The sequence below is a fragment of the Lissotriton helveticus genome, chromosome 4_1 (assembly GCF_964261635.1).
Source record: "Lissotriton helveticus chromosome 4_1, aLisHel1.1, whole genome shotgun sequence".
In the NCBI taxonomy this organism is placed as follows: Eukaryota; Metazoa; Chordata; class Amphibia; order Caudata; family Salamandridae; genus Lissotriton; species Lissotriton helveticus.
In genome coordinates, this window is record NC_136063.1 from 833,275,889 (window position 1) to 833,299,715 (window position 23,827).

The 23,827-nt window shown below is 44.2% G+C and overlaps 1 protein-coding gene across 1 annotated transcript; it reads left to right on the forward strand.

Annotated features, from left to right (window-relative positions):
* Positions 1 to 217: 217 nt before the first annotated feature.
* LOC144827351 (proteasome assembly chaperone 2-like) lies at positions 218 to 22,158 on the forward strand. Its single transcript, XM_078685699.1, has 4 exons — positions 218 to 432; positions 12,407 to 12,580; positions 17,577 to 17,697; positions 21,916 to 22,158. Exons 1-4 carry the CDS (start codon positions 254 to 256, stop codon positions 22,006 to 22,008), a joined length of 567 nt encoding a protein of 188 aa, XP_078541825.1. The 5' UTR covers positions 218 to 253; the 3' UTR covers positions 22,009 to 22,158.
* Positions 22,159 to 23,827: the final 1,669 nt, after the last annotated feature.

Here is a 23,827-nt window from a genome sequence, read left to right on the forward strand (position 1 = left end):
TACTGACTTCTGCTTGGACTGTTCTATCCTTGCTAAAGGGTGGGGGCGGGGGGAACAATCCAGATCATAAGTGAAAATTTGGTAAGAGTTCGATTCACAAACAAAGAGATGTATGAATTGGGGCTGGAGGAGGGAGGGACAGATAGAATGAGGATTAAGGCATGTCTGAGTAGTTAGAGAAATGTGGAAATTAGGAATAGAATGTGTGTTTAGATTGTCTTGCCCGAGTGATGAAGAATCAACAGTATTAGGTATGCTGGACACTTCTGATTTGTTGTTTAACTTGTTTTTCCTTTTTAATGCTGCTTTAAAGAATAAAGCAAAATCATTCCGTAAAACGCTGATTTCGTGGATCAAAAGGAGCGAATTTGCGCAAGTAATTCTTCTGTCCAGCAGCCATGCATATCAACGCAATGATCAGCAACTTCTTGGGTATGTTGTTCAGGCTAGTAACACATTGCATTCCATCCATTATGTTTGTTAAGTGGTTCAATTAAGTTGTTAGCAAGGTTTTGAGGCATACCGTTGATGAGTAAAAGATCAATTACTTTGGGAATATGGATCCACTAAAAATTACTCAGGTTTTGTGTAAAATATTACTAGTGGTTTATAAAAGCTATCTTGAGCATTTCCATAACACTTTTTGTTCTGCACCCTGGTATCAAAAACATTAACACATACATGAAATTAAATGAAAAACAAATTTATAAAGCACGAATATACCACATGGCATCAAGGCACTAGTACATGGTTTGGTAACAAGGGAGTTGGCTCCAACGAGAAAACCTGATCAGAAAGGCAAGCTTGTTTTGTAAGAGTTAATTCCCAAAAGAAATGTAGAAGAGGGGTGTTGTGTCCAAGATCTCTTATGGCGTATAGGGAAAGGAAACCGATAGATTGCTTCTGTGTGCGGGGAGATTTTTGTTTCTGACTTGGGCTATGGCGGGTGTGCCGCATACACAGCGGTGTCCTTGTGGTACCAATATCTATAAACCAGTTTGATGAAGGGTGTTTCAAAAGAAATTTATTCGAATGATTCAGTACAGCAAAATGTGTTTGCTGGTGTTTCTTTTAGACAATTTCCATGTTAGTATTTTATTGTGGTTGTGCCATTGTGTTTTGCTTAGTAGTCTGTGGTAAATAAATAAATAATACCCTATTTTTGACTAGACATATATCATAACAGATAGCTCAATAAATAAGAGTCAAGATTCGAGGTAGTAGGAGTTTTTGCAGGTTTAATACAGCATAAGGACAGGAACAGGACAACCTGCATAGGAATAGGATGACAGGGCCCAGCAGCTGCTGGGGCTGGGTCTGGGATGAGCGCGCTGACTTTTAATAACAATACATGAGCATATATACATAACGCAAACACATAGCATTACATTGCAGTAGGCGTAGCAGTGGGTGGAGCAGAAGGCGTGACGCGTAGCAGTCGCGAAAGATAAGAGTAAAAAGAAGGTGTAACTCAGACATGTGATGCAAACGTAACAGAATATGTCATGAATGGGCGGAAACATAGGAGGGGGCTACCTAAGGAGCCGGGACCTCTAACCTGGTGGTGCGCGCAAACTGGTAATGACGTGTTACGAGGAGAAGCTGGGGGCTATGAACTCTGTGCTAGGAGCAGAGACTAAAGTCTGGAGGGTCGGAGCGACATGTACCTAAACCCTATCTAGTATCTGATGTTTAGAGAACATGTTGATATAAACTAGAAGTCATGAGGGGAAAGGCTAACTGACTCTAAGACTGGACCATGCATTATTCTACATGTAGTGCGTGATGAAGAATATTAAATGACCATTAAATACAGTATTTCTCTTAACATGGAGCCGCATAGGCTAGACAATGACGGAAACTATTGATGCAGTTCAGTAGCTTAGGAATGCAGAGAAGGAGGACTGAACTGATAACTGGAACTATAACATAGTCTTGGCAGACTCAGAGGCAGAGCCAAGCTGCACCGGGCACTGCGAGGCAGGAAGTAAGTGAAAGGTCGAGGATACAGGTGGGGCTGTATCGCTCCTTAGCGAGGCTCAGGAGACAGGAGCTGAATCTGATGTCCGGGCCCTGTTGAGGCCTGGAAACGGGGACTTTATAATGAAATAACGTGCACACTGAGAAGCGTGGCAACATTACTTTACATAAGCCTGATATTCGTAGTATTCACGAGGAATGGAAACTGGCATACTAGAGGAGGACACAACTATAATTGCGTCATTAATCGGACATGGGGAATAACATATGCATATTGGTCATGCACACATAACATATGATGGATGACACGTAGGGACACAGAACATGACAAAATTTACTTTTCCACATTCCCTCCTTGTCACTACGTTTCCATCAGGAAACATCAATACTCATGATACCATCTATCATTTCATACAGTACCATTTGTTCATCTCGAATTGTCTTGGAACGGGATTTAGAACGGGGCTTGGGACTAGGAATACAAGAGGTAGCACACATGCCGCAAATCGCAGGGCCACATTGTATACAGAGGCAGCAGCTGAATATGATCGCTACTGCGATACCTAGAAAGGACAGGACTTTCCATCCCCAGGCGGAAATTATATTCCAGAACCAACCGGACCATGTCCAGGTGCCTGGATCTTGGTGTAACAGATGGGCAATTTTATGAAGTCTGGTTATAGCTGAATAAACAGACGGCGCGTTATTTGGAATGAAAATGCAACAACTGGATCCGAGGACTCTACAGGCCCCGCCCCTATCGGCCAGTATGACGTCAAGGACGAGACGATTCTGGAGCACAACAATTCTCATAAAGGATTGCTCTTCGGTTAAGTTACCTAGAGCGGAGGCAGTCTCCTCTACTACTGCTTCAAGGGTTCTTGTTAACCTACGGATTAGCTTACTATTTACAACTGTACCTAAATAAGGGAACACACCTTTATCAATATCAATGAATTGCTCTGCAGCAGTTTCAGTATAATCGACAATCGGGAGGTTTCTCTTGTGTCTAGTATGTACTAGGTAGGAATTCCTATGGTAGTCAGGTGGGGCTAGAAAAACAGGTGGCAGTAGGAAGGCAATGTAACAGGTTCCCTCCCAATCGAGGGGCAGACGAACATATGCAGTTTGACCACAAACAAAATAAGAATGACGTGAAGCTTTAAAAATAGATTTCCCACTGTCACTATACTGGATAATAGTAGTACAATCACTATGTCCTACGTGTACAGAACCATAATTACGAACACATAATTCGCCTTTGACTGGTAATACTGAAATAGCAGGTGAGTCTGGAGTAGTATCAGACTGAACATTCAGGACCATGAAATTCGACGAATAGTTACCTAAATTATACACTTCATTTTCTAGATCTAAACCTGTTCTGTGGGGGAGACCTTGCTTGTCTGGGAAACATGTGCTGTTAAGAAAAGACATATCTGTTGAGGATGACGTTAACGTGGACCATGCTCCACACGAACCATTATGTGAAAAAGGATAAGGAAAGAGTGGCAGAACTCCCTTTGACGTCTGAAAAGGGGGGAGTCGACCACACACCCAACAATTAGTGGCATTGCTGGTCTGGTGTGAATAATGTAACATGCGGATAAATGAGTTATTGCGCATAGCGAGGCGGTATGAATATTCGTGAGGAGGCAGATCACTAAACGTGTGTTCTACGGTAACATTAGAAGGCTTATTTACATGAGGAACTGGAAAACACAGGAAAAATGCGTAACTAGTGCAGGAAATCATTATGCTGAGAAATAATATGAAACTTAGAAAAACGATACATCGGTTTGAGTTTGAAATAACTCTCTCACTATGGGGGTCTATTTTATACATGTCAGAAACAGTCTAACCGTTTCACCTAGGGGAGGACTTAGACAATCAAACTGACTGACTTATTTTACTAGACCGGAGTTTTTGCTTATACTCCTGCTGCGGAGTTTTCTCTAACAGGGGAGGGGTTGTGTCAATGTCATTTGCGGGACAGTCCTTAGGAACAATGTTTTGACAAGTCTTGATATCCTGGGAAATGTTTTTAAAGACCGGCTTTAATCCGTAGAATTTCTTGACGTGCGAAAGATGCACCCAGCCGCGGCGTCCTTCCAATTTCACGGCTGTACGGGTGGTGAGGAGGACCTGACGGGGCTCCTTCCAACGTGGCTCCAGCGGACTTGATCTGTCAAAGTTCCGGACGAGCACCATCGAACCTGGAACGATCTCATGCGGTGCCACCTCGGTATTGTCTGGAAATGCGGCGGCAACCTGTGAACGACATGAGTTGAGGGCAGACATCAAGGAAGCTAGGTAATCTGTCAGCATATTACATGAAACATCAGTAATACTTCGGGGTCTAGGAGTACCCCACATGTTAGGGGGGCGGCCGAAAACGACCTCATACGGGGACAGACCTGATCTGGAATGTGCGACCATGCGCATATAAAACAAAGCGACTGGCAGAGCTACTAGCCAGTCCACACCCTTATCTTTACATATTTTGGCAATTCGAATTTTCAGAGTCTGATTATGTCTCTCGACTAGACCGGCTGCTTCAGGATGGCGTACACAATGAAACTTCCACTGGTACCCTAACAACAGGGAAACGTGCTTCATCAGTTCAGATGAGAATGGCTGACCGTTATCAGAATATACGACTCTAGGGAGTCCATATCGAGGGAAGAATTCACGAACCAACTGCTTGGCAGTGGTCGCGGCTGTGTAATCTGGGACTGGATATGCTTCTGTCCATCTGGACAAAGCGCATACAACTACAAGAACATACTTGAAACCTCGACATCGCTCCATCTGAATATAATCCATCTGGAGGACCTCAAAAGGGTGGTCAGGAGGCTGGAATCCCCCTTGTTCCACCGGGACACTTTTACCTGGATTAAACTGACAACATATCATACAGGTACGGACTTTCTGCTTAGCTGCAGCTCGTAAATGCTTGTTGAACCAAATGTTCTGGATACTGTCTAACATTGCTTTTTCTCCTAAGTGTGCTGGACTATGTGCGGTATTAATGATAACTTGAACCATAGAGTCGGGGAGAAACCATGCGGTCCTACCCTTTGTCACCCATCCTTGATCTGTCTGGACCCCTCCTTGTTCAGACCATTTCTTGATTTCATCGGGAGTAGCATGTAACTGGATATCTATGACATCTTGAGTAGGGTCTTTAACTGTCATACATGTAGTCGGATCTGGAGTATGTGTCATGTTAACTGGAATGTCTAGAGTCTGTGCTGTAAGCTTGGCTGTGCGATCTGCTAGATCATTACCTTGGGAAATAATGTCAGTAACTTTCGTATGTGCTTTGCATTTCATGATAGCAATAGATGTCGGTAAGTGTATGGCATCTAACAGAGCTTGAATAAGGAGACCATGCTGAATCTTGGTTCCATGAGAGGTCATGAAACCTCTCTCCTGCCAGAGCACTCCAAAGTCGTGTACAACTCCAAATGCGTAACGTGAATCTGTGTAAACATTAACTTTCAGGTTCTTGGCGTGTATACAGGCTTGTGCCAGAGCAACTAGCTCTGCTGCTTGAGCGGACAGGGTATCAATGCGGTGTGTCTTAATAACTTCGGTGTCAGTAGTCACTGCATACGCGGCGACTAGTTCTCCTGTACTAGTTCTCATACATGAACCATCCACATAAAGTGTCAGGTCAGGATCTGGTAACGGAATGTCTGTCAGGTCTTGTCTTGGCTTTGTCGTAATGTTAACTACTTCCACGCAATCATGTGTGGCTGGATTTGAATTAGCTGATGGTAACAGTGTAGCAGGATTCAGGATGTTGCAGCGTCTAATTTCTATGTGTGGCTGAAACAGTGTCAATTCATAACCTGTTAAACGTGCAATTGTCAAGTGCTGTGTTTGTGTTCGGTTTAAAAGAACTTCCACGGAGTGTGGGACTTGTACTGTCAAGGTATGTCCTAAAACTATGGAATCACTTTGTCTGATAGCTAGTGCTGTGGCTGCAACTGACTTGAGGCACGCAGGCAACGCCTGGGCGACTGGATCTAGTGTGCTAGAAAAATAAGCACAAGGCTTGTATTGTCCTGCTTGGTCTTGTGTGAGAACAGATAATGCTGTACCTTCACGTTCAGTAACGAAAAGTGTAAAAGGCTTACTGTAGTTCGGTGTAGCTAGAACTGGAGCTTGGCATAAAGCTTTCTTTAACTCGTTGAAACTAAGTGTATGTTCAGATGTCCAAGGGAGGACAGTCGATACGGCTGCCTCCTGTGTCGTTAACTGTATCAGTGGCTTGGCTAGAAATGCATACTGAGGAATCCATTGTCTGCAATAAGAAGTAAGGCCGATAAAGGCACGTACCTCCTTCTGGGTTCTGGGCTGAGGAAGACTCGCTATTAACTGGATACGGTCTGGTGTCAACTGCCTACCCCTCTTGGACAGTAAGTGTCCTAAGTAGACCACTTGCTGGACACAGAATTGAAGCTTCGAAGGGGACACCTTGTGTCCCATCTCGGCTAGGAAATACAGAACCGTCAGTGACGCTCGCTCGCAAGCACGTTCAGAACGGGCTGTGATCAGTAGGTCATCGACATACTGGAGCAGGGCAGTGTCAGATGGCATGTGAATGTTGTCTAGTTGTCTCTTGAGTGCTTGACTGTAAATACTAGGACTTTCTGTGAAACCTTGAGGAGCGCGTGTGAACATATAGCTCCTTCCATTTAAACAAAATCCGAAAAGAAACTGGCTGTCTGGATGGATGGGAACACTAAAAAATGCATTCTTGAGGTCTATGACAGTGAAGAACGTGGCTTCGGAATCAATAGCAGTTAACAGGGAAGAGATATCTGGGACAACTGGGTACTGAGGAATAATACATTTGTTAAGTTCTCGTAAATCAATCACTAATCGATATACTGGGGGTGCATTTGGATCAGTACGTTTCATAACTGGAATGATCGGAGAGTTACATACGTTGGAGTCAGTTTCTACAACTACTCCTTGAGCCATGAGCTCGTCTATAATTTTGGATAAGGCTGCTACAGCCTCAGGTGGCAATCTATACTGCCTGATTCGTGGTAACACTACACCTGGTTTGAGAGTCACACGATGGGGTGTGATTTGCATATAACCTACATCAGTTGGACCTTGCGCCCATAAATGCTGCGGAACATTAGACAGTCTGGAATCAAAATCTCGTAATACATAGTGACCCTTAAAGTCACGTAGGAACAGACGTATTCCCTCTGGGGAACAACATATAACTGCACCTAACTCTTTCAGTGTTTTAATGCCTAATAGATTTTCTGGACATGACTTAGTAAGTAACAGATCAGTAGTGCGGGACAATGGACCTACTTCTAGAGTGACTGGCTTTGAAATCTCATTAACGATAGGCTTTCCTGAAAATCCAAGGGAAACATTTCTTGAGCCTGAGAGCGGAGCCCCTGGAACTTCGGCATGACTAATTGTGGTCCTACTTGCCCCTGTATCAATCAAAAACTTTCTGTCTTTCCCTAATACTTGACTGTGAACATAGGGACCTTCTTGATCTACAGGTATCTCGATGAGAGGCAAGCCTACCTCCCTCTCTAGGCTGTTTCATGAATATGGCTGGTACTCTGGATACTCAGACTGTGCATACTGGTACATCTGCGATGTGACATGCTGTGTTGCAGCGATAGGCTGCGGTGCTGTAACTGTCTGTGGTGCATTCTGTGACTGAGGAGTCTGTGAAACTTGTTCTTGTCTAGGCGGACGTGGTCTTTCTTTAGTCTTACCAGTAGCTATGTTATGTTTCAGAACTGCACACTCATTTATAAAATGACCTGGCTGTTTACAATAATTGCAGTTCCCTTTAACGGGAGCTGCAGGATGACTGGCTTGATTCGGACCCCTCTTCTGACTGTCTTGAGGAACAGATTGTGCAACTAGCACTTTCATTTTCGTGTCTTTCATACGTTTTCTCTCGTGTTCTTGCTCTTCCCTGATTCTATTCTGGTGGTACTGGAGCATCTGGAGCATCTGGGACGGAGTATTTGCTTGCCAGGTGCTTTCGACTTTCAGAACTCGGTTTTTAATTGGTGGACTTGAATTCTCGACTAATTTGGTAACGAAAAGGTGAGGGTATGACTCACTACTTGTCTTGAGGCCACTGTTGATACTGAAACATTTCTCAAACCTAGAATAAAAATCACTAATATCTTCATCTTGTTTCTGTTTACAGGCTGAGATTGCGTCCCAGTCTTCTTTTCTCGTTGTTAATAATCTGGGTAAGACTTGAATTAATAATTCTGGTAATTCTTTACATTTCTCTCCAAGACCAGTACCTGGTACACGTATCTTGTCTTCAGCTTCTAGAACTGCCCAATCTATCTTTTTCTCTCCCACCTCCCATTCTTTTTCCTTTAGCTTTTCATACACCCCTGCGGGTAGCAGAACCTTTAACATTTTAATGATATCTGGGTAAGTGTATTCTCCCATACGGAGCATGTCTTTTAATTCTCTATGGAACCCTGCTGGATCTTTGTCATGACAGGGAATTAATTTCTTCATTTCGAGGAGTTCCATCTTTGTGATCGGAGTGTATACAAACACTCGCTGCATTTCGCCACCCGCTCCTCTGACTGGGTGGACTTCTCGTAACGGATTCTGTCTGTCTATGTAGAATGATTTACTTTCTGGGGGTGAGACATGAACAAAATGCGGGTTCAAGAATGTTCTATATTTATGACGCTGTTCTAAAATGACACTAATTAAATCGGTACCTAGACCTCTCCATTTGTACTGGAGTAACTCGTTCAGGATATCATGTAACGGGCCTGGATCAGAATGTTGACCCTCATACAGAGTAATGAGGTGCTGAATCATATACATACCCACCAGTCGTTGCTCGGCTGGGGGCATTTTCAGAAACATTTGTGCCACTATTTCGTCTGGAAAAGTGGTAGAATCAGTAATCCATCTGACTGCTGATCGGACTAGTTCCTGTTCATGCATAGTACTTAACTCACTGTAACCGATTCGTGATTTCAGAATGTGATCGGTAGCTTGAAATACTTGTTCTAGGGAACCTTGTTCTGGTGCTGAATGATGGAAAGTTGGCTTGTGTTCTAGACGTAAATGGCGATCTGGAAATCTGGGTTTTCCTACATACGCTATTCTGGCAGTATTCTCATCGTCTTCCTCTTCAGGATCAGAGGTACTTTCTTTCTCGCTTACTTGTGCTGCTTTACGCTGTTCGTGTATCTTTATTATCTCTCTACGGATTTTCTTGTACATACTTTCCATGGCACCAATGGTATTGTGCTTTCCTTCGGCTATATTATCACTCCACTTTGTTAGAGTTTTCATTTCTTCCGGGTCTTTAGACGGGTAATCCTGTTCTCTTATTAGACAGTTAATTAAGAACTTTAATATCATGCGCTGAATCTCGGCTTTCCTTTGAGACATGGCATCACTAATACTTTGTGGGTCATCCCCTGTACGGATGAAACGATATATCCTGTCTAGATCTTCTTTCATATTGGGTAGGGTGACTAGATACTCGGTCACTCTCCTTACGCGTACGGAATATAAAACCATATTAAACTCGCCTGGAACTGGGTCATAGACACATTCGCCAAGGGTTTGCCTGATTTCTGCGACAGACTTATTACTCTTGGGAGTACGCTGTGATGCTTGAGCATGTAATTCGAGTGCTGATAAACGCTTGTATGGCGGCGGGGTTTGAGGAAGACCTCCTCCTGCGGCCCCTAAACTAGAATCATCAACTGATGCTTTCCGTCCTGGCAGGGTCGGTAATTGTAACGTGGGCTGGACTTGTATGGCGGGCTGACCCGGGGGGGCTGTTAAGGGCACCCCGGTGTCTGGAGGAGCAGGAATTACCTGATTTACAGGGACTGGCGGAGCGCGAACAGGATTTGCATATTCGGGGACTGTGTCGTCCAGATAGGACGAGATGAAAATATCAGCTGCGGTCGGTTTGTGACGTAGTTTGGTCGGAACTAATGGTGGCGGGAAATTACTGGATGCCTCCGGGGTCGCTTTTGGCAAGCCCTCAGCAAGAAGAGGATACATACCCTTAATGAGGGCATTCCTCTGTCTGTCTGATTGCTCAGTTCTAACTCGTTCACCTATCTCGATTAATTCTCTTTCTTGGGCTCGTTCTTGGGATTCTCTACTTAGTTCTGACTTTCTGATTTCTTTTTCGGTTCTCTTATGAGCTTCTTTGCGCCATAACTCGATGGCATCTTTCTGTGACTGTCTGGCTTTCTTTTTCCATAATGCCTCCTCTACTCGCATGATGCATTCGGCATCCCATGTACCCGATACGGGCCATCTATACTTTTCTTCTAACTGTTTGGTATACTCTACCCATAAATCTAGATACAATATGGCGCTTATGCCATGCTTCTGATACATAAAGTGACCTGGACTGTCCCTGGGCGGGACGGGAACTGCTGCTTCCAGCAGACCCTTTCTAGTTTTTAACTGACGTAACTTGGAAAATATGGGCATGACTGAACTGTAATCTAGACACAATACAATACACAATAAACACGATACTTATTTCCCATTCATACCACGACATTAGAATACATGAAAAACATTTAAAATAACAGTTCGAACAGAATACTACCTGGAAATACTGAGAACAGAACACATGAATTTTCTCGAGAACAGAACTGACTAGAACAGAAACGAGATGCACTGCTGAAACAGTACGAAACTTACCGGTCTCATAAAGAGACACGTCAGGACCCGTATCCACCGAAGTGGACACTTCGTTTGTGGGACTGTGTACCACCAACCCACAGACCAGAGTCAATTAAATTGACCCTGTCTAGATACCCCCCCAGTAACGGTACTCACCGGGCAGCAAGAACGGAAGGCCTCGGACTGGACTGGACTGCTACGACGATGACGACGAACTTCGGACTTCGGACTTCAGTTACGGGTGGACCTCCGGATACCTCGGACCTTGGACTCTTGGCTTGGGCTCTGGTCGGGACTCGCCGCGTTCCTCCACCGTCTCGTCTGGATGCTGGACCGCCTCCTCCGTCTCCTCCGTGGGCCTGAGGGATACTTGAGCAGAAATATCTGCCACTGCGCAGAAGAGTTCCGTCACGACTGCAGAGGGTCAGGGGGTCGGCGTGGCTTCACCGACGCGTGGGGAAAGGGCAAGTCCCTATTCGGGCGCCATTATGTGGTAAATAAATAAATAATACCCTATTTTTGACTAGACATATATCATAACAGATAGCTCAATAAATAAGAGTCAAGATTCGAGGTAGTAGGAGTTTTTGCAGGTTTAATACAGCATAAGGACAGGAACAGGACAACCTGCATAGGAATAGGATGACAGGGCCCAGCAGCTGCTGGGGCTGGGTCTGGGATGAGCGCGCTGACTTTTAATAACAATACATGAGCATATATACATAACGCAAACACATAGCATTACATTGCAGTAGGCGTAGCAGTGGGTGGAGCAGAAGGCGTGACGCGTAGCAGTCGCGAAAGATAAGAGTAAAAAGAAGGTGTAACTCAGACATGTGATGCAAACGTAACAGAATATGTCATGAATGGGCGGAAACATAGGAGGGGGCTACCTAAGGAGCCGGGACCTCTAACCTGGTGGTGCGCGCAAACTGGTAATGACGTGTTACGAGGAGAAGCTGGGGGCTATGAACTCTGTGCTAGGAGCAGAGACTAAAGTCTGGAGGGTCGGAGCGACATGTACCTAAACCCTATCTAGTATCTGATGTTTAGAGAACATGTTGATATAAACTAGAAGTCATGAGGGGAAAGGCTAACTGACTCTAAGACTGGACCATGCATTATTCTACATGTAGTGCGTGATGAAGAATATTAAATGACCATTAAATACAGTATTTCTCTTAACATGGAGCCGCATAGGCTAGACAATGACGGAAACTATTGATGCAGTTCAGTAGCTTAGGAATGCAGAGAAGGAGGACTGAACTGATAACTGGAACTATAACATAGTCTTGGCAGACTCAGAGGCAGAGCCAAGCTGCACCGGGCACTGCGAGGCAGGAAGTAAGTGAAAGGTCGAGGATACAGGTGGGGCTGTATCGCTCCTTAGCGAGGCTCAGGAGACAGGAGCTGAATCTGATGTCCGGGCCCTGTTGAGGCCTGGAAACGGGGACTTTATAATGAAATAACGTGCACACTGAGAAGCGTGGCAACATTACTTTACATAAGCCTGATATTCGTAGTATTCACGAGGAATGGAAACTGGCATACTAGAGGAGGACACAACTATAATTGCGTCATTAATCGGACATGGGGAATAACATATGCATATTGGTCATGCACACATAACATATGATGGATGACACGTAGGGACACAGAACATGACAAAATTTACTTTTCCACAAGTCACTGCTAAATAAATGTAATCTTTTTGCATTCAAAGCACTCCTTTTCGTTACTTGTTGACTCCAGCCATGCAGAGTTGTGCAGAGGATGCAATTCATGGGCTGCACTGGAAGGAGATGGAGAAGGTTGCAGCCTACCCCGGAGTAAATGAGACTGAGAAACGGATCATTATCCCTGGTGGAGGGATCACAAAGTCACTATACAGTGAGAGGTAAATGTTCCCATAGTTCATGCTCCACAGAGCATGAATTCTTCTTTGAGTGTTAAAGCTTCTTTTTTTGTTTAGCTGAAAACGTGAAGACACCAAAAGGAAAAAAAGGTAAATGTGCAGATATTTGTATACCACTATAACAGGTCTGGCAACATGTGGTCTATCTTTTGTTCCCAATTGTTTTCCTCTTTCTGTTGATGGTAACAGATGAAAATTTTTATTCATTATTTTGTTCAGTTTGGGCCTCCTCAGGAGCTAATGTAGTATAAGCGCACTCCAATCAAGTCGTATGCAGTCTGAATTTCCCACTTTACCAGTCTCACTGAAAGATGTATTTTTTTGGGGGGTTTCATCTTCATTGTTTCCCCTTCTCTCCTGCATTGACGTTGTATATTTTGGGAAAGCATGATTGTTCTGTATAGTGGATGCATTTTCATATGAGCACTAACAGTAACAAGGCTAATGTAAGTAGAAACTAGAAACTAGCTAGGGTGGCTCTAGGGCAACCGGTGTCCACAGTAGATGTGCCAGAGGAATAGAATTCAAGTCTGGCCATCTTACATGATCAGAGCAGGAATGATCTGGACTGGAGACTCAAGGAAACTGAAAGCTATCCATGTTCCAGAATAGGAGCCTGCTAAGGAGTGTATTTTCATAGTTTGTTGGGTAGGAATTCCACCCGAGACCCAAAAAATAAGCTGATAGATGACAAAGAACAGCTGTGCTCTGTCTCCTTTCCAGGTTTAGTGAGCTGGCTGGAAATGAAATCCTCTGCATTCATATCACATTAAAGTGTGTATAAAATGACTATTACTAGATGCATATTCTCTGTTTTTCTAGCTTTGTTAATTTAGGAACTGGTCCCCTCATTCCTGCTGCTTTACCAGCATTCTTTAGTAATGCATTATTTGTTTTAAGTTTGTATAAAATGTATGTTTGTGGCATGTGTAGCTGTAGATACGTATACTCTGCATACGCATGCCATCTAGTGTTGGGCTCAGATGTGTACAACTTGTTTTTCTTCGAAATAGTCTTTAGAGTCACAAGGTACATTGACTCCTCCTATGACTTTTAATGCGCATGGACATTGGCTCTATTGTTAGATTGTTTTCTTCCACCGTCAAGTTAGAGTGTACATCGCCACGCTCTGATTTGATGCGCATGGCACTCTTCGCCAGAGCCTCTCGAGTCCTCTGCTCCTGATAACTTCGTACAATTGTTTCTGCATTGCGTTTTCTGTTCATCTACATCCTGGCCCTTCATTCGGATCCGTGTCTTGGGGTTTGTCAATGCTGCTCTCAGGCCTGTTCCCTCCGGTTTCGCCTTCTACAATGCAAGTACCATGATGGAAAATCTACCTTTCCGCTCCTGTCCACAGTGCCATTCCAAGTTCTTGTGGACAGATCAGCACGAAGTTTGCAACCTCTTCTTATCCCTGGACCATAACAAGGACTCATGCTACGGTTGCTGGCCTTCCAGTCCAAAAAGACCTTCCAGAACCATTGAGATCAGTTTGAGAACAACAGCGAGCCCAGGATACCCCCGACCTATTCGGGAGAATATCAAAGATGAGGTGGAAGTAGAGGCGGAGTTCAAACAGGCCGCAGCCTTCAGTCTGATACCCAATTCACCCTTGACCTCCTAGGCTACAGTCCTACATCCCTCTCCGCGTCAACATCAGAAAATAGCCACAGTGAGTATCCGCTCCCATCATCCGATCACTCTCCGCCCCTACGTGGATTAGGCGTCCAATCCCACATTCAGGGACACCGCCTTCCAGTCTTTCAATGAATCCCAGCCATGTCCGGCGCCGCCCTAAGACTTCAGAGCCAACTCTGATTCCATCACTGGTGCCGAGCCAGCCACACAAAACCCAGCCCACTTCCGCCTGACCATGCCCTCAACAGCCTTTGAGGCCTCAACACCGACTGGCTCTTCGGAACCGCAACAACGGTCCACAACAAAACCAGCTTCGAAGCCAAAACAGACTGTGGCGCCCAGTCAGCCATCCACAGCAAACTCTGAGGATCAGAAACTGCAAATTCTCCAACATTTCCGACAGCAGTTGGACACCTTGCAAAAGATACATTTTATTCACCCCCCTCATGGGTAAAATTACTGCTAAGCCATTACATAAGATGCAGGAGACGCTTCCCCACAAGCAAAACCTTGCATTTGAGGAGCAGCTGGCATTAAAGCCCCCTCTACCTCCCAAGCTGAAGAGGCATCAAGAAAAAGGCACCAGTCTATTGCCCCCTCAACCTGCTTTACCTCCTATTCCTGCTCCTCCTCCTCACTCTCCTCATCCCCTCCCCTCCTCCTCCTACTTCATTACATCACCTCCTCTATCACTTCCACCTCCTGCTCCTCCTCTGGCATCACATGGGCCTCCTTCGCTGGAAAGCTCAACGCATTCATCATATATGGAGAGGAGTCTGAAAACGTTGACCCTTATGATGCCCCATGTGACGTAGCACTCTGGGATGACTATCAGGCCGTTCCCTATGGTGACAGCAACCCAGATCCACACAAGTTCAAGCTTCTGCTGCCTGTTTTCCAGGCAGATCGCCAGCTAACAGTCAGGACAGTAATGCACCTCTTCGGCATGATGGTCTTTTGCATCGCCATTGTTCCCCACGCCTGATTACACATGCATGCGCTCCAAGAGTGCCTGTAACAGTGGTCCACACCTCTTCAACAGGCAGACCTTCCACATCAACTTTCTGGAGTTATTGGCAGTCCAATTGGCCGTGTCGGCTTTCCTCCACCATGTACATTACAAAACAGTCCTGGGCAAAACAGACAACATGACTGCTGTGCATTACCTGCAAAAACAGGGAGGCACGCACTCTTCCCAACTCTTGGCATTAGCGCAAAGCATTTGGCATTGGGCGATCCACCACAGAGTACATCTGCTAGCCAAGTACCTTCTGTGAGTGGACAACTACTTTGCAGACAAGCTCAACAGAATGCAACAACAAGGCCACAGGTGGGAACACCACCTCCAAGCACTGCTCCCATACTTACAGCATTGGGGATTTCCCAACATAGATCAATTTTTAACAGCTGAAAGCGCCAAATGCTCAAGCTTTGCCTCCAGGCTTTCCACACCCACAGTCCAAGGGCAATTCACTAAGGATGTACTGGTCAGGGATATTCGCCCACACTTTTCCTCCTCTCCCACTCCTTCCATTTGTGTTTCGGAAGCTATGGCAAACCTCCCGCACCCTTGTCCTGGTGGATTCCACGTGGGCCAGGCAGCCGTGGTTCACAACCCTTTTTGAGTTGTCCATAGTCCCTCTAGAGAAGCTCCCCAACAGGCTGGACCATCTCACTCAACACCAGGGCACAGCCAGGCAGCTCAACCTAGCGATCTGGCTCCTGAGGACCCAGCGTTTTAGTATCTCAATTTACCAGCTGAGTGCATGTCCATACTCTGAGGCTTGCCGTCCCACTACATGGGCATGCTCTGTAGCAAAGTGGAAACGATTGCCCACTATTGCCTTTTCAAACCCATAGATCCACTCAAGCCTGCAGTCCAAGACATAGTCTGCTAGCTACTCCATTTAAAATGCTCAAGCCTGGCTTACACTTCCTTTCACTTATGTTTGGCTGCAGTTACAGCATACCTGCAGAACATGGAACACTAATATGCAGAGTCCCAGTCATTAAAGCATTTGTGGAACAACTTAAGAGGTTTATTCCCCCCACCCCTTCCCCCCACCTTCTCCCGTTCTCACTAGGCTCATGAGACCCAATTTTGAGCCCCTTCACACTTGCTCTTTCCAGTTTTTGTCCTGGAAGGTCGTGTTTTTAGTCGCAATTACTTCCCTCAGTTAGGTGAGCGAGATTCAAGCTCTCATGCCATGAAGAACCTTTTTTAAGGTACATGCTGACCGGGTAGTACTTAGTACTAACCCAAAGTTTCTGCCTAAGGTGATCTTTCCTTTAAGCCTCAACCAAACAATTAAACTCCCCGTGTTCTTTTCACATCCAAATTCAGTAGCAAAAAGAGCCCTCCACACACTAGACATGAAGAGGGCCCTCATGTACTGTATTGATAGGACAACGTTTTTCATAAAACTCCACAACATTTTGTGGCCTACACTAAACCACATACAAGGCACTCCCATTTCCAAAGCAGGGATAGCTTTCTGGCTAGTCAAGTGTGTTCAAACCTGCTATGCCAAGGCCAAAAGACATAACTCTGCTCCCCCAGGCTGCATTCTACCCATAAAAGCGCAGCCTTCTTGACCTTTCTGGGTAATATCCCAGTGGCTGACATCTGTAAGGCAGCTTCCTAGTCCACACCACACACATTCACAAAACTCTACTGTGTGGATGTGCTAGCATGCCAGCCAGCTCAAGTGAGCCAGGCTGTGCTACTTTTTCAATATTCTACAACATCCTCTGGATAGGCCACCGCTTAGGGGAGAGAACTGCTTTACATTCTATGCAGAGCATGTGTATCTACAGCTACACATGCTATGAACTGAAAATGTTGCTTTACCTGTTAGCATCTATTAGTGGCATGTAGCGCTGTAGATTCACATACACCCACTCTCCTCCTCGAAGCCTTTGGTTGTTGCAGATGCTTTTTTCTATGACTTTATTTTTCCACTTTTCTTTCATGGTCATCTTTCTGCACTTTGTGTGCTCCACATCTATCCGCGCCCCATAAGGGAAAACAATCTAACAATGAAGCTGATGCCCATGCGCATTACCAGTCATAAGAGGAGTCAGTGTTCCTTGTGACTCAAAATACGTCTTCGTAGAAAAACAAGTTTTACACGTCTAAGCCCAACACTAGATGGCAGGAGTATGCAGAGCATGTGTATCTATATGGTATACATGCCATGAACAGATGCTTACAGGGTAAGTAACATTTTCCTTTCTGATGCACTGAAGGCAAATGGATAAAGTGAGTTTTAATTCAATTGAAACTTGAACCGTTGCCCAGCAATTCAAAACAAACCTATTGCTTTCTTGTTTTTAGCTGTGCAGAAGGCATCCACATGGCCATTCTCCTAAAATTTTGTTCGGAAGGAGACAACATTCTTGATGCCTTTGGCCTTGTGAATTATCTCAATGAATGGCTGCAGCTGGTTGATCAATCTGTGAGTATTCTCTTCCTTGATATGTTGCAGGACAACTCCTGTTTCTGTGATGGGATAGTTCTGTTTCATTTGTAAATTCTCACTTGGAATCCACTGCTCAAAAGATGCAAGATTACAGACATTTATTTATTAGAAAACCACATACAATGACCTACTCCGATCACTAATAAACTTCTTGATTTTCTATACCCTTCATTAAATTATCATGCCTATTTCAAATTCAACCCATAGTGTTCCTTGCTAGGTTCAATATCTTTGTCCTGCCAAATTTCACAATCAAGTACAACCCACCTTCCTTGGGCCACCCTGTCACTCCCATCCGGTCCCTGCTAGACTTCCATCTTCGAGTATTATGTTTCCCCCCCATCTCTGGCAGCTTACCCTCAATAATACCTTCCACTGGTATCTTGGCAGTCTTCCACCTCACTCAGTACCTTCATGGACTTTCATACCCCGTCCACTCTCATAAGGGTCTCTCAGCTGATCCGCACACCATTTACTTTAAGACTCCTTAAATCCCCTAGTTCCCTTTTGGTACCAGGTAGCATCAAAGTGATTGGCTCCACCCTCTGGTCTCCCAATAGAACTCCCTTCCTTTCCTCTAGGCACCCCTTCAGGCCTCTCTGTTTAGCCCAGCTATATTCTGGCCCCAATTCCAACTTCCAAACACTTGTTTATCTCCCACATCCTTCTTGTTCTTTTTGTTCTCCCAGTACCTCCAGTACTCCCCCATCACTTTCCACAGTGCTGCACATGAGCTCTCTCAGGTTCTGCCTAAGTCACTAGGCCTTCAACTTTACTCCACCCTTCTCCAGGTCCACTGGTATCTTCATCATGCCCATTGATACCCCTACCTAAACTGTGGTCCCCTAAGGTCATATTCAGTCCCCCAATACACCCAACACCATTATCCTGTCCCCACCATGATCTTGGTACCCCCATTCTACCCTGATCATCAGGTGTACTCTCCTTCTTACCATTTCTTTTCAAAGGTCAACCATCCGATACTACATGTCCAAGTCCACATGTGACAGTTGATAACATCTGCAATGATTTTTAGACCTGCTGTACAACTACAAAAGGTCTGCGGCCCCTAGAGTCTGCCCACCCTTTGTGAGTTGCAGCTGGTCTGTAGGGCAATCGCTTCGTTTCTCTAAAGGGTAACTCACCTGATACACCATAGTAAAAGTTAGCAACTGCCTCAAGTGAACTTGGATATGTAATGCTGTATGGTTGACCTCCGAAATGAAAAGGTAAGGAGAAGAGGCCACAGCAGGGTCTAGTCCACATCCAGTTGCCACTGGTCAGCCGGGCAGTTGCAGGAAAAGGTGTCTTGTATCTTGTTGTGTCCCTGTAGCTTTAACAAGCTGTCAGCCTTATGACCCTTGGAGTCCACTTCTTTATCCTGGGTACAAATGGAGAGCAGGTCCAGTCTTCTAGGCTCTTAGGTTTCAGAGAGCAGGTTTATTCCTCTTCTGATCTTCCACAGGTCCAGGAGTGGTCTGGAGATGCCACATATATGTATACTTGCACTAGCTAGTGGGTGTGAATGACCCCTGGGGACACGCTAACCAATGTGGTAGGGGTTCATGGGCTACCCTACCCACTTTGGGCATTTTCAACATGGCCGAAGTCTTCAGCCACGATAAACTTGGACTCTGAGGGCTAGGGGAATGCGTGGGGCTGTACTATAGTAATCCTAGTGTCCTCCTACATCTTACACTAAAGTCCAGGTTTGGGAAGTCATTGTACTCCCAACAGACTCTGAGACAGGAGTCTGGTAAAAAAAAAAAGAAGCAGAGTTCTCAGCAACCAGACAGTAGATACACACAAAGCATTTTGGTATTCTGTTCCCCCCCTTGAAGTTTGGGCCAGATGTTATAACTATATCCCTAGCAGGCCTGTCAAGCAGGTCTTGATACTCCAGCAGGACTGACACTGATGTCAACAAGAGACTCACTGTGATGTGGGCCAGTCTGACGGGGGGGGGGGCAAAAGAAGGGTGCATGCCTAGGTGTTAGCTAACAATTACCTATGACAGGAGAAGCCTCATTGAAGTGCACCAAGGGGCTGGGCACAACCCCCCATGCCATTTTGTCAAGGGTAGAACAACACCTTCCCACACCCAGGGCTCAGTGTCCCTGCCCTGGGAGCCGTTCACATCTTCCAGTGGAGGAGCTGTCAACAGCCAGAGGAGAGCAGGAAGTCACAGAAAGCATTAGAGGCTTTAGACAGCCAGCAGGTAACTTCTAATGTACCTTTTCCTGACTAGTTAACCAAAATCAATGTAATGCTAAAGTTGAATTTTGTCTATCTATTGGAGAGTCCTTGAATTTTTTTTCTAGCTGATACCAAACCAAAATTATCATTATAAGGTGTACTAGTGTAATCCAGTGCTTTCCTATGGAAGTAGCCAGACTTGCTACAGTGAAAATAGCTTTTAGACTTTTTCACTGTAAGGACATGTGGAACATTCAATTTTTGAATGCCTTCCTTTTAAATAACATGCACCCTGCCTTAAAGGCAATAAGGCCTACTTAGGGGTGACTTATTCATATTTAAAAGGAAGGTTTTTTTTTGACAGGTTGAATTTGCAGTTCAAAACTGCACAGCAGAGTCTTAGGCCTGGTGACCTGCTTTACAGTACCACTGCAGTGGAAGGCACAATGGGTGCTGTAGACCACTGGTAGAATTTAATTTACAGTCCCTGTGTACACGTAGACTATATATTAGGGACTTGGAGGATCAGTTGGATACCAATTTTACCATGTTGAAAGGAGGAGCACAAGCATGTTACCTCTGGTCAGCAGGGGTAAAGTGCACAAGGTTCAGCAAAAAGGCAAAAACAAATCCGGCGTGACCCAGAAAGGTCCAATTTTCAACAGAATTGTTACAAGGATGTATTGGGGCATTCCAGGAAAGTCAAATGTGTATATATACCGGGACATTTTAAATACTGAGTATGCAGGCATACTAGATCATTATGGAAATAGGCATGCTGAAATATGAAATGAAGAAACTGGAATGTAGGATTAATAGTGCAGTATGAACACATATTGCGCGCACATTGGCAGGCAATGACATCTCTGGAAGTGATTCATGGGGGTAGGAGCGCTAAGGTCAATTGAGGGGCCTGCTGCAAAGAGCAAATTATGAAAAGTGTGCACTTTGAGAGAGAGTTTGGGTGGGTGTGTGTGTGTATATGTGTGTATATATATATATATATATGTGTGTGTGTGTGTATGTATGTGTGTGTATATATATATATATATATATATACACACATATTTACATATATACATTTAGATAGATACACGTATGCAAAGATAGGTATATATCTAAGTAAATATGTAGGTTCATGTATTGCCACATTCGCTGCTATCCAGTGAACAGTACATGCACATAGCAAAGTGTTTAGTAAGTTGTGGCGTTTGTGTCGTTTTTTTCTGTGTGTTTTGAAGTCGACATTTAACAGCTTCGCTTCGGCGAATGTAGCTGGGGCATAGCTCCCTCCCCCCTAGAGACACCAGTGCTGGCAGATTATGGAAATTGGTAGTGCGGTCAAACTGGGAGTATGGATACTGATTACGCGGGCATCTCGAGCATTAATTAACCTTAGTTATGTGGGATCACAAGACTTCTGGAACCTCCATCACATCCGAGTATCCCAATAATAACAGTTTGGAATTGTGGACATATTGGCAATGGGCCAACTATTTTGGAACATAAACTGATTAGGTGGACATTCCTGAACTTTGGGGAAACTGGTAATGTGGTTATGCAGAAACAACATAAAAACTGACATTGTGGTCGTATTGGGGCATTTAGAAACCTAATGTGGGCATAGTCTGGCAATAGTGAAATAAACAATGTGGGCATAATGGTACATTATGAAATCTGATAAGTATGGGCTTAGTGAACCATGATGGCGTCCTGTGATGTGTACCTATTGGACGTACTATGTGTACCCTTCAGAACATTAAACACTGATAGTAGAAAAAGACTGCAAGTTGTTTGGTTTTTCTGAATGGTGCACTAAATTAAATGGGTGCTGGTTGGGTTTGCTCATACAAATGGCTTACCGAGAGCACAGCCAGAGACAAAAAGGGTTCATGAATTGGGAGCCATGTGGAGCAGATGCATTATATGTTGTATTGATGATGTTGTCTGGCAAAGTACACATATGCTAATGTTATTTAATTTATTTTAAATCAATAGAGTGGAGATTCTACAGCAACTTCTACAAAATGGAAAATACCAAATTCCTGGCGTTTACTGTTCGGAAGCGGACTTCCACCAGCACTTTTCTGATCAGATTAGAACTGTAAAGTCATTTAAAATGTCTATAACCACATAAAACAATGGTAAAACTTCTCTTAAAAAGTATGTTTCCTTTTCTTCATTTGAAGATTTACTAAATTTAAATACTGCTGAGACCCAACAATAAATTATTTTCATAAACATGTGCGGTTCCAGGAGTTGTGATTTGTTACATGGTTCTCCAGCAGTAAATGACAAATCTGCTAAATCGCTGAGGTTGTCCCATTTGCTTTTCAGTCTGCCAGCAAATATATAATGCAACATGGTTAACATTTACCGTCAAACATTCCAATATTTTATGGTTCACAGATGCTCTGTAGTTCATGTGTAGTTTAAGATGATTGTCAGTCAACTCCAGAAACAGTCTCAATGTGACATGAAGAATCCATTATTAAATGTATCGGGTGGGGTTATTATGGTGTCAATCATGCTAAAAAAAATCCAAACATTATTTATCATATTGTGTTGTTTACTTGGAGACAGATATTTTTTAACTGCCACGCTTGTGAAGTAAAATGCATGATTGCCATTAGCTAGCAACTTTTTTTCCCGCCTAAGAAACTCCTTCAGTAGATACATCTGTGTACCGTTTTTGCCACTGAACATCAGTGCTGAGGGTCCCTCAAGAGATGGCAGGTGCATGACTTGAGCATACCGCCAACAACATGCTCAATCACATGGCATGAAATCTCCTGAACTTTCACTTGAATATGGTTGCTCCTTTATCATTTTGCCTGTAGAAGCTCCTTGGAGGCCAACATTTGAAGGATAACTGATTCCACATCTCTCCCATCTGTGATTTGCTCCACTTATGTGATCTATGCACATTGTGCATCTCAGGGTCTTGTGTGACTTTCCCCTTAATTACTCTGGGATTTGCAAGTCATATTGATTCTTGTCCCAAGACAATTTAAAGATCTAGTTTTTGACAACCCTTCTAAACTCACTAATAACCTCATCTCCCTAGATCTGAGTTTATGCCTCACTGTTGGAATACAGCCATAGAAATTCACCTTACAGAAATTCATACCTTTATATGTGTACCATTTACTTCTGGTATACATCTTAGTTGCACTTTTTGGTAAGCTGCACGAACAAGCTATTTCTTTGTAGTTCCAGTTTTTTACATAAGAGTTCCATGTTATTCAGGAGACCATTGCCTGCTCTCCCAGATGTCTTCAACAATAGAATGTTTTTAACAGTAGCACCGGTACCTTTAAGGAACACTGGGATAGCTTTGAGAATGCGAACTCAGAAATGGTGGTCTGCTATGACTCGCATGCCACCATCTCTGTATTCATAACCAGTTGGAGGGGGTCGCAAATAGCGACCTGCCTAGTTAATATTTATTAGAAAGGTTGTTCTGCTAACCCCTACGCATGAAAGGTTTGTAATATGGCTTATTAGTACATAGGTCACATCACACGGTTACAGAAATGGTACATAATCAGTCATAGCACAAAAGGTCAGTGTGCAGTTTGTACGTACTATTCGTGACCTTCCTGTTGTATATCTGAACATAGACCCTTTCTTCTAAGCTACTATTAAACATGGCACTAGATTGCAAAATTAATAAAATGTACAAGTTCAAGAAGCAATGATATTAGCTAATAAAGTATGATTATACACTGAATCAATAGTGCAGTGTTTGTCCCAAAACACATGTAGTACAGGTACAATAATCTACTGTATGGACTGAAGAAAGAGGATCTGCATGAAGATAGCAAACATTCCTGCCAGGCAGCCAGTTTAGAGGTGAGTTCCCCTAACCCATTTCCCTAGGTAAGCACCCACACAAGGCATCTTTGCC